The sequence below is a fragment of the Oratosquilla oratoria genome, chromosome 13 (assembly GCF_046742065.1).
Source record: "Oratosquilla oratoria isolate Oo_2021 chromosome 13, ASM4674206v1, whole genome shotgun sequence".
NCBI classification, from domain to species: Eukaryota; Metazoa; Arthropoda; class Malacostraca; order Stomatopoda; family Squillidae; genus Oratosquilla; species Oratosquilla oratoria.
In genome coordinates, this window is record NC_134789.1 from 42,038,119 (window position 1) to 42,050,618 (window position 12,500).

The 12,500-nt window shown below is 41.4% G+C and overlaps 1 protein-coding gene across 1 annotated transcript in view; it reads left to right on the forward strand.

The window, feature by feature from the left end:
* bma (SCY1-like protein bma) overlaps nucleotides 1-12,500 on the forward strand; it is a 926,084-nt gene that overhangs the window by 851,517 nt on the left and 62,067 nt on the right. The window contains exon 10 of the mRNA XM_076196685.1: nucleotides 9,607-9,760. Coding sequence (XP_076052800.1) covers nucleotides 9,607-9,760 — 154 coding nt within the window. The remainder of the gene's footprint in view (nucleotides 1-9,606; nucleotides 9,761-12,500) is intronic.

The following is a 12,500-nucleotide window of genomic DNA, read 5'->3' on the forward strand; positions in this document are numbered from 1 at the left end:
CTGCCCAACCTACCACTGCCAACACCACCACCACAGCCGCCACCGCAGCCGCCGAAACCGCCGCCACCCACATCCACACCACTGCTACCAAACGATCTGCGGACCAGACTTCGAACACGAGCGAATCCTATTCGCCAGCCCTCAAATCGTTCAGGCACGACGAGAATTCCCAACCCACTGCTTCCGATAACTCCTATCTCACCCTCACCCTCTCTCTCCCGCAGTTCACCTCCCCGTCCCCTAGTTACCAATACCTCCCCTGCTTTCGCCCTCAGAACTGCTTATGTTAAACTCATCTTCCGTGAGAGTCCGACCGTAGATATGAAACTTTGCTGGCTTACTGAAATTACCAAGTCCTATAGATTTGATTTGGAATTAGCTGAGGTGAAAGTGTCTACTGTCACCTCACGATATGTGTATATTTTACGCAAACGTACCAAGATCATTGAGAGTGCCACGAAGGGTAATTTCTTATCCTTAAAGATCAATGTTCAAGACTCGATCGAAAGACCACGTAAATTTCCCACGTCTCTCGTCACCCGTTATCCTGTTGGCATTGACCCGTCTCAAGCAAAATATTTTCCGGGCGTATATAGCGCGCGCCGTTTCTACAAACATGGGACACCCATCAACCTCCTAGTTATTGTCTGGAGCCTCCCCCAAACACCGACTACAGAATATCACTTCAGCTTCCTTCCTCGCCTACCACCGTGCGAGTTCCGAAGGATGAAGGATGAACAGCCTTAATGCTTCAAATGTTGAGGTGTCGGTCATATATCTCGAATCCCAAGTCGTCATCACGAATGTCGCTACTTTCTCTGAAAAACTGGAGGCCCTCACGAGCTGGTTCGAAAAATTTAGTAACCAAATACTTACCAAGCCACAACGACACACGCCTCAGAGCAACACCACCTCCACGTCATCGTCTCCGCCAGCCACCAGTAAATCCAAAGGCAGACTTCGCTAACGAGATGAAATTTCACATCATCACTTGGAATGCTTGTGGCATCAACAGTTATCCGAAAATTACTTCCCTCAAGACCTATGTAGGCCGCCACCAACCACAAGTTATATTTATCCAAGAAGCTTTTGTTGGCCACCACGATCCTGGGACAGAGGCACCTCCGCTCTCAGGCTACGTCTCGTATGTCCATCATGTCAGGAATGGCCTTCTAAGTTACATTCACTCTTCCATCCCCCATCAACTCCTGCGCTGCTCTATCCATGATGACATGACATTTCAACTCTTTGAGATATCCATAGGCAATGGGAAGCTGAGACTCTGCAATGTTTACTCTGCTCCAGGAAAAATCAATCTCTCTGCCCTCCCACCACCCACGTCTCACGGTGTGATCTACATGGGGGACTTCAACGCCCGGCACCCTGCCCTAGGAGATGTCTTACCCTCCCCGAACTGTAGTGGGCTACCTCTCCTCGAGTACATCCACCGCCACCGCCTCACTCACTGGCCCACTGGGGGTGCCACACACTCCAGAGGAGGCACGCTCGACCACATCATCACATCTGGTCTAGCAGCGACACACGTTAAGTGCTTTCCCATACAGACGCTCTTCTCTGACCACATCGCACTTGGACTACTATACTCCCTACTTAGTGGGCCTTCCACACTTCACACCCGCCTCCGCATCTCCATTCCCCCGAAGTACTGCCCCAACTACGTCTCTTATATCTCCACTCTTCTACCAACATTTGATCTCCAGTCACCTGAGAACCTGTACTCATCCCTCGTTGCTTCAACTCACGATTTTTACACCTGTTACGTCACAAGGCCACACATCAAAAGATACCGCGAGGTCCACGCCTGGACCCTGGACCGATGCTACAGGCGGAAAAGAAGGCTGAGAGAGATGGTCTCGTCTTTCAAAGGCAACCAACACCTGCTAATCTCCTCCGGTATAAGACATCCAGAGATGACCTCGTTGCCCTGTAGCAGTGTGCCCATACAGAATCGTGGAAGAAATACATCGACAGGATCAACCACCAGACCAGTGTTGGCTCCATGTGGCACCTGATAAACAAAGTCATCAAGAAGAAGCTATCGAGTGCTCTCCACCACAGCCCAGCCCAGTCCAAGCACAGATAAGCAATCTTCCCGCCCCCATTCAAGAGGCACTCTCCACCCACAAGAATATCCGCACCCTGCGTCTAATGGCTGCATTACTACGGACGGATGAAGATGACGACGTGCCCATCACTGAGGACGAACTGCGTCGTGCCCTTATCACAAGCAAAACAACAGCTCCCGGGGATGATGGCATCACCTATCAAGTCCTTCTCCTGCTCCTTAAAGTCTCTGGCAATCCTCAGCTCTTCTAACCACTCTCCACCGCATGAATGCAGGGCGCGCACAAAGCGTATCAATACAACACTTCCGTCTTTCCCTCCCAAGGTATCGCAAGCACGGACTCCTGGTTCACAGACACAATATATCGTAACTGCAGGGATCTGCTTGGGTTATAGGTCGCTTTGGCAAGTCTCTGAGACGGGGGACGTACCACACTACTCCACCTGCAAGCTATGCGACAGTCCAAACGCCAACAGTCTCCACCACTACTGCCACGAATGTCCCTCAATAAGAGACCTATTTCCCCAAAGCCAAGACCTAATATATGTGTGTCACTTTCTCTTAACGGACATTAATCTAGACACTGTCCTAATTCGACACCCTTACTTTGGTGGATGCTAAAGCTTACTTCACTTTGATTACCAGTACATTTCCCTTTAAAGAATGTAATGGAACTGCCTAGTGAGGGCCTTATGGTCTTATGCAGTCTCCCTTTCTCTCTTTAGTTCTTATGTTCTCATTATTGTTGTACAGCTTCACTCTACGTAGTAACGTGACCTGCGTGTCATGCATACTATGTATAAATAGAAATTACCTACTGTACTAGGTTTGTCGCTCTATGAGCGTAATAAAATTATAGAAACAAAAATCTGTGTGTGTGTGTATATGTGTGTGTGTGTGTGTGTGTGTGTGTGTGTGTGTGTGTGTGTGTGTGTGTGTGTGTGTGTGTGTGTGTGTGTGTGTGTGTGTGTGTGTGTGTGTGTGTGTCTGTGTGTGTGTGTGTGTGTGTGTGTGTGTGTGTGTGTGTGTGTGTGTGTGTGTGTGTGAGAGAGAGAGAGAGAGAGAGAGAGAGAGAGTGTGTGTGTGTGTGTGTGTGCGTGTGCGCGCTCGTGCGTGTAATTGTGTGTATGCCTGTATGTGTGTGTATTTATACATATATGTATACGTATACATACTCATACATACATACCGTATACATCTACATTCTACATGTATACATATGCATATATACATATCCACCAAAGACTCTTCCCCCTTATGAATAGGATGGCCTAATCAAAGTACACAATTACGTCTTAAACAAATATAACCCATTCAACCATTCCTCCCTTCCGAGCACCTCGGGGAAGAAAGGCTTTTCTGTCGCCTGCTATGGTGGAAAATCCCCCAAGGAAAACATCGACTGTAGGAAAAAATCCCCCATAGGAAAAAGAACAAGAAAAAAACAAGGAAGACGTCCCCTCTGTCACACTGATTAACCTAACCTGACCTAATCTAACCTAACATAACCTAACCTAACTAATTTTCGTCTTCACATATGACAGCTCTAATTTATCCCTTTGGGAGATTTTTTTTGTCAATGGAGATATTTTGCTATAGGGGATATTTTCCCTCGGGGAATCATTTCCTGACACCGTTATGGATGTATTTTTGAAGGAGAAAGTGTCAGAAAAAGGAGCCTACTCCATGAGGTGCTGAGTAGTTGCTCTGTTCATCACCTTGGGAACTGCTGGGACATGTAACAGTCACTGCTGGGAATGGAAGAGGAGTGCAGGACCAGAGAAATTTGTGAAATTTACAAATGATATGTCTGAACGAGCAAGACTTCTGGTGAGATGTAGTATAGGTATGACGGGGTGCTTCTCGATAAAGCTGGTGTCACAATACCCGACGCCGCCGTTGCGACTTGTTTTTGGCTAGAGCAGTCTCCTTTATGACTCATTAGACTCGAAAAGCTATGGAAGTATTTTAACCAGGGGAAGACAGTGGTCATTGTATAAAATTCTGGCTATCGCCAAGTTATTTTATTAAGCTAATTAAACTTGCCTATAGTCTGGAAACATGCGGCGCTGCAGCATAGTGTGACGCCGGGGTAAGAGTTGGATTATATCAGGTTCACCTTGAAGAACATGTCTGTTTGACTTCATTAGGGATGTTTTAACTGATGGGTTAAAAGAGCAGCTGCCTTGAAGTATGCCTTTTGCAGATGACATCGTTATATGCCGCACCATTAGGAGTGAGGACAGAAAGAAACTGAAGACCTGGCGAGAGAGAATTAAAGTTCAGTGAGAAAAAGATTTTTTGCCATGATGAAAAGGCGATGACGCTGAGGAAGGAAATGAAGAGTGTTGGATAAGTTGAACCTCTTTGGATCAGCGATCTCCAAGGATTAAGGTTAGAGTGCACTTGGGTTGGGATAATTGGCAAAAGATGTTGAGCATATTTTGCACGAAAGTATTAACGGTAAAGTTAAAGGAAAGTTACATAAGGCGATGGTAATAGTATGTGTGTTGTGCGGAGCGGAGACGCGGCGATGAATGAGGCTGCGGGAAACGAGACTGGATGTAACAGAGAGGAACAGGAGGAGGTGAACACATGTACTTATGATGCTGGAGAGAAGATCATGAATTAGAATAGAAAAACACTAAAACTGAAAGTAATTTCAAAGAAAATACAGCGAAGATGATTGACATAATACGGCGATGTAATAAGGATGGACAATATTTACTTGAGGAAGGAAGTGATTGAAATGGAGTTGGATAATTGAAGAGACAGGGGGAGACGGAGAAGAAGGTGGATGGATAGTCTAAGGGATGAATTTAAGGAGGACTTGGTAGGAGGGAACGAGTCGACTGATTATTTGTCAGATACGGCAACCTCGCATAAAACCGAGAAATTATGAAGAAAAAAACATATACAGTGTAAATGTATGTTCATATGTACAATATATACTCGCATACACACGCATATATATATATATATTATATATATATATATATATATATATATATATATATATATTAACCTCCCGTATGAGAGCTCAGAGCTCGTATGACCGAGCTATGGGCAATACTGTGACCTTACACGTACACACACACCCAACTCCCCGCCCACGAGAATTGGAGTAACAACCCGCAGCGCAGCGATACTGAAATAATTATTACGGGCGAGATTCGAAACCGGACTACCGTAGTGGCAGGCAAGAACTCTAACCACTGCGCCATGAGGTGTGTGTGTGTGTGTGTGTGTGTGTGTGTGTGTGTGTGTGTGTGTGTGTGTGTGTGTGTGTGTGTGTGTGTGTGTGTGTGTGCGCGCGCTTGGTTTTCCGCAATTGGCAGGTTAAAAATGTTCATTCATTAAAATCACATATTCTCTCAGAACGCAATAGAATGTCCGCATACCTTGCTTTCGCAGTAGAGGCGTTATCTAAACTGATTGAAGCCTTTTGGCATTAACCAGAATGGTTTTTTTTTTATATGTATATAAAATGTGTCACCATAGCAAACGGATTAATGTGTTAAAAATTAAAAGTATTTCTTCATCCAACGCCCCGTGTGTTAGACAACTAACAACCCAATTTCTTTAAGCTATTGCTTCTTGACTCACCATCCGACCCCAGAGAGCTTTGATGTCCCGAGCAAACACTCGGATCCTCTCTCTCTCTCTCTCTCTCTCTCTCTCTCTCTCTCTCTCTCTCTCTCTCTCTCTCTCTCTCTCTCTCTCTCTCTCTCTCTCTCTCTCTCTCTCTCTCTCTCTCTCCCCGTCACCCACCTTTTTCACTTCTTCACCACTCTATTTATCCCTTTCTTCACTTTCTCCCCTTGTTTTTACTTTTATTATTACTGTCTTTGTTTTCCACTGCTTCCTTACTTATAGATATACCCATTAACATATTTTAGTCGGTAGGCCCTATTACCTCCAATTATCCAACTTTATCAAGTTCCATTTAGTTTATAATCTTCTGTCCAGGAGAATGAAATGTAGAGTTTTTTCTTCTGTATCTTTCTTGAGTTGATTATTAGACAGCGCTTCATATGAATCCCTTGAGATCACGTATACAAGATCCTACGTGAGTTTTGCAGTGATGTAGTGATTTCTTCAGTCCAGTGATCTTTAACTTTATATTTAAGATCCTCCCCAAAGGGTATGATCTTATAATCGTGGACCAATTAAGTTTTCTCCTCTTCCACCCTTTCACCAATCATATTCGTTGTTACCAGTCTATATGGCAGTATTGTTTACTTAAACAATCTCGAATTTCTGCATATCTCACTTCGGTTACAAGTAATTCATTCGAGCCCCTGGCTATTGTTTACATACACAAAGTGGAAAGGAAACTTATGCAACTCACTCGCTTGCTTGGTATATTGTTTTATAAACACCTAACCCATGAAATGTGACACCCGTCTTCTACACCTCTTTCTACCAGCTTTTCTGCCAGGCTCTTACTCTCTCTCTCTCTCTCTCTCTCTCTCTCTCTCTCTCTTTCTCACTCTGAGAGATGGAGGTTGTCAATTGAAAACAGGTTTAATGTGCCGGGTGATAGCGTTAAAAAGGGTTAGTCTAAGTCTCAGATACAGAAAGAAATAATCAAAGAAAAATATATTTTTGTTAAAGGAATACACATGTTTTAATCAAAGTAAATGTAAAATCAAACAAATATGACCTTGAATAAAATCGCTTGGCGACAAAGAGAATAAATATTAAATTGGACTTGGGTCGTCAAAAAGCCTGAATGTTTCATATCTTTATGTTACAAATTCCTCTCTGTACTCTCTGTGCGGTAATATATATATATATATATATATATATATATATATATATATATATGTTGTAGTAATTTTTATCAGCAGTCCTATGAAAATTGCCAGTGATACTGAGAATGGAATGTTAATTAAAAGATTGTTAAGGTGTTACTTACTTTTACTTTCTGCACATGGAATTAAACTTTTGTTAATTTTTAATTAGATTAAACATCGATACAGCCGGCTGGAGATGCAGGGTGGTGAGGGTCGTTAGTTATATAAATTGACGTAAAATATACGTTCATGTTTTATGTAAAAATACTCTGGAAAACAAGACTATTAATCGCAGCAAAACTTAATGTAAAAGATCATTATTGTTGACTTTTTGGTTCTGTGTTTTATAGTTCTTGCTTAGTTTTGGGAGGTAAAGAAGGTCCTTTTTTTGAGAGAGAGAGAAAGAGAGAGAGAAAGAGAGAGAGAGAGAGAGAGAGAGAGACCATTAGCCATAGACATTGGAACACTCACTGAAAAATACATAATGTTGTGTGTGTGTGTGTGTGTGTGTGTGTGTGTGTGTGTGTGTGTGTGTGTGTGTGTGTGTGTGTGTGTGTGTGTGTGTGTGTGTGTGTGTGTATGGGTGTTTGTGCATGTGTGTATAGTTCTATTTTACTGTACATACATATCTTTCTTAATATGTTTGAATATCTTCGTATTCTAAAATCCTACCTGTACATGTGTATCTAATTATATTTAATTACTTTACCACTCTTCAAAAGATTTTTTATAGATTAATGTTTTGCATAGATACACCCTAGGAATGCTAGATAAGTAACACACAGAAATCTTCATACACCTCTTAAATCTTTTATATTTCCGTTTTGCATATTCTTTCGCTCTAAGTTTACTTTATATTTTCGATGTTATTTGGTCGTAAGAAACAATAACAACGAAACAATATATCTATATCCACAAATGTAGGAAAAAAGTGAATAAACATATGAATTAATTTTAATCATATCTGTCTATATCTAGATTTTCCGTAAACATAATATTCGCGAATGTGCAATGTTTGCGGATACCCATTATTCGCGTAGGTCTGATATTCTCATATTCACGTTTATGCAATAGTCAAGTATGCCCGAGTTTCACATAATACTGATATTCTATTCGTGTGTATTTAACGTTCAGGTATATCTATTATTCACCTATATCTTGTATTCGCGTATTTCACATTCGCGTAAATCTGAATGCATTATCTGATCATTCTCGATCTTTCTAAGCCATTTTGCAAATAATCTGAAGCTCCACATGTAGAGAGGGAATCACGCAACATTTTTAGCTAGACTCGATTTATTGGATATAACACTATTTTTACCTTTCTTCTATCCAATGGTAGTGATTGTGACTCCCTTGCATCATTGAAAGGTAAAAAAATCTCTACAAAAATGTACGTTCCCTCTACCCTATTGAGACCTCGCGTCATAATTTTGTCAGAAAACGGTTTAAAACGTTGGCACATAAAACAGTCGCACGTACATCACTGAATCATACTTGTTATAAACTCCATTAAAAATTAAACAAGATAGCTTGAAAAATAAGTGAGTTACACGTGTTTGAAGGTTGCCAAACTTTGATGCCATTTTCTGACCCTTTTGTTTGTGGATCGTGACTCCCTTTCTACGCGCGGTGCTTTGTTATCATTCTTATAATGAGATTTCTCCCATCTGATTGTAATCGTCTGGATCTACCCAGTATAAACCCCTTTCTTTGGTTTATGGCCAGTATGCGTACTGCGAACCGAAATTCACCCTAGTGTGCGCATGACGTCACATAAAAGCGTCGGACAGTCGGCCACCTATCAGCGGAGTGTGAGGTGGGGGCGGGGTCATACGAACCCAAGAGCCAATGAGAGGATTTGTATTCTATGTGACGTCAGAAACATATGAACCCAAGAGCCAATGAGAGGCTTTGTATTCTATGTGACGTCAGAAGCGTATGAACCCAAGAGCCAATGAGAGGCTTTGTATTCTATGTGACATCAGAAGCATATAAACCCTAGAGCCAATGAGAGGCTTTGTATTCTATGTGACGTCAGAAGCATATGAACCCAAGAGCCAATGAGAGGCTTTGTATTCTATGTGACGTCAGAAGCATATGAACCCAAGAGCCAATGAGAGGCTTTGTATTCTATGTGGCGTCAGAAGTAGCTAAACGACATTTATGTAACAAGAGGAATCGCGTTCATCTCCTAATGGGCACTAGTGACAGCCTATTATCCTAGCATATAGGGCCAAGGGGATGATTTGGCACCAGACAGATAATCTATTACTTGTGATGGTGTCATTGGTAACGTGGTGGTCTAACATTCTGATGGACCCCGGATCGAGGCTCGGGGTGACTGAATTTAACTACACTCTATGTTAAATGCAGGGATGACCCGTCATCCAGGAGGTGCCAAGATAAGAGGGAGGGAGGAGGTTGGAGGGGAGTGGAATATATAGGAAATGAAATGGGTGGGAGTGGTTTCTGTGCCTTTTTCTTTTTGGCTACCCCCCCGTGTAGGGGGAAAATGCCTTTGGTATATGTATGTATGTATGTACACTCTATGTAACAAATGATTTATTCCAAGGTTATCACTTTATGTTCATCAATCTCATTCGATTTTCTTGGCAAGGAGAGTAAAGATGGCGGCCGTGGTTGTGGATATGATCCTGGACAGAAAAACCTTTCACAGTATTTTCTTTTAATTTTTCTTTTTTCTCCTCTTTTATTCAGGGGCGTCTTCAACATTCCTAAGACTATCCAGGCGTCGGTGACACTCCTCGAGAACATCCACATCATCTTGCAGAAGACACCGCAGGAGGACATAGCAACGGACATTCTTCCCATCATCTACTCCGCCCTCGAGTCCTCCACGGGGCAGGTTCAAGTGAGTATAGGAGATTCGCTTCGGTTCCTTCCAACATAATATATACCCCCATTGTTGATGTCGATTCCCCATTCCCCCATAGTTGGTGTCTATTCCCCACTCGCCCCATTGTTGATGTCCATTCCCCACTCCCCCCCATTGTTGATGTCCATTCCCCATTCCCCCATTGTTGATGTCGATTCCCCCATTCCCCCTTGTTGATGTCGACTCCCCGTTACCCCCATTGTTGATGTCGATTCCCCATTGCCTACACACAATCTAGACCCCTTCGAAGAGATGCCATGGAACTTAATGAAATAGTATGGCGACAGTCAGTATGAAATTCACAGTTTCATTTGGCACGGAAGGGGGTTAGTCTGAATGACATCAGTTAGAAAATTTGTCTTTATTTTGTTTTATTTTATTTACGAGCCACCGGCTCCGTCAGTCCCTGCTTTGCAGGGGGCTGGCCCTTCGGCCCTTGTTCAATATCTACAAAATGAAAGACAAAGAAAAAAATTCTATTCTTTTCTCATCTTCTTTTAAGAATGATTAAAATAACCAATGGACAGACAAAATCAATTTTACTGCTCTATTGACAATATGTCATAATTTGCTTATCTGTATATTTATCAGTTTGTTTATTTACTTATTTATTATTTATTTATTAATTCATTTATTCATTTATCTATTTATTTGATAATTTATCTAATATTTTGGGACTTAAGTCTAGTAGAAATTCCAGGGCACAATATACATATATATTTCTTTACCTTGTTATGTTGACATAATAGATAAAAAAAAAATCATAAGGATCTAGATCCGCTTCAGAATGTAATCAAATCGTCTTCGGCCACTCAGGTACTTGGCCAGAAAATCTAATCCAGTTTTGACAAAAACATTTTGATATTAGAGAACAAACAAACGACTAAGCAAACAAGCAAACAAAGGGAATACCAAGTGGGTTGATGGAGGTTAAAAAATAATAATGAAAAATATTATATAAGTAAAATAGAATATATATATATATATATATATATATATATATATAGTGTCTGTGTGTGTGTGTGTGTGTGTGTGTGTGTATGTGTGTGTGTGTGTGTGTGTGTGTGTGTGTGTGTGCGTGCGTGTGGGTGTGTGTGTGTATATATTTATATATTTATATATATATATATATATATATATAAATATATATATATATATATATAGAAAAAGTAAAATGAAATAAGATCAAATAAAGCAAAACCATCGATTTACAGCCACACCGAACCGAGCCAGTGCCACGTACATTTTCTTACGTCACTCCAGGTCTTACGGTCACAGGCGATCCCATAGAAAAACCACATTCTGACCCTAAGCTGTATGTGAGGCACATGGTCTCTGATACTGACCTACCCTCAATAACTCTATCTCCCTGACCAAACAGAGACTGGGTTCTTTGAGTCCTTGTTAAAAACGAAATAGTTTGTAGTAAAGGTAACGAAGTGGAATGCGGGAAAACAATTGAAAATAAAAGAAACACCCGAGACATGAAGTGGAGCATACGTGTATGTATGTGTGTGTGTGTGTGCGTGTGTGTGTGTGTGTGTGTGTGTGTGTGTGTGTGTGTGTGTGTGTGTGTGTGTGTGTGTGTGTGTGTGTGTGTGTGTGTGACACCACTAATCACTTCTTCCCAAGTAGAACTCTTATCTCTGAGCACTACTCTCATTTTTCTTTCATGCAAGAATTCCTCCATCCATTTCAATAATTTTCCTTGTATCCCTCCTATAGTTTCCATTTTTCTTAATAATTTTTGTGTGGAATTCAACTCGCATCGTTGAGCCGTGTGTGACTATATATACTAGTGTGTATGCATTTGTAAAGATGTATCGGGTGGCTAATGAGTGCGCACAGTAAAAGGGTCAGTTTTTATATTTGAATACACACAATCAACAAATGCGTGCACCCGCAACAAGGCCGTCTTCGAAACTGACGCCACGCTCTCGTTCGCGCCAAAACAAAGACGCGCATCGCATCTGCGATATCTAATACAAACAAATCCTATACATAATATAAATACATTTCATACATAACATAATATAATTATTACAATAGATACTGAAATAATACAATACAATTCCACTACACACCACGCCAACACATCGACAGAGTAACAAGGAGGGGAGGAGGCAGCGGAAGGAGAGAGGACACAAAGCTAAGCAAAGGATGCAAAGCATTGGAAGAGTATATAATTCTAAAACGATGAACCACCTTAAAAAGTAGATAAAACATAAAACTTGAAATATATCATAGATGGAAAAACAATAAAATAGATGTCAAAGGGATGGAATAAAACAGATTATTGAAAACAAATACATTCAGTATAGGAAACATGAAGAGGAGTTGATAAAGGTAGGGAGCCCAAAGAGGAAGAGGAAGAAGAAGAAGAAGAAGAACTAAGAATTACCAACAGGAAAACTCTCCTGGCGAAGGGAGATGAGCTGGAAACTGCGGCAGGAAGGAAAGCAGAAGTCTCCGCCACTGCTAGCTTGAAGTCGTCAGCAGGCGGAGCGGGTAAGGAGGGTAGAAACTCGAGATAGGATTCTGGAGAAGGATGGTGCAACCAACGGCGGTGACAGGTCACTGGTTAAGTAAAGGAAGGAATAGTTTTTTCTTTTCTTTTTTCTTTCTTTTTTCTTTCCTTACTTTCCTAAATTTAGGATTTTTTTTTTTTTTTTTTTTTTTTAAGGTTATTGACTCATAAGGTGGTCATTAAGCCTGG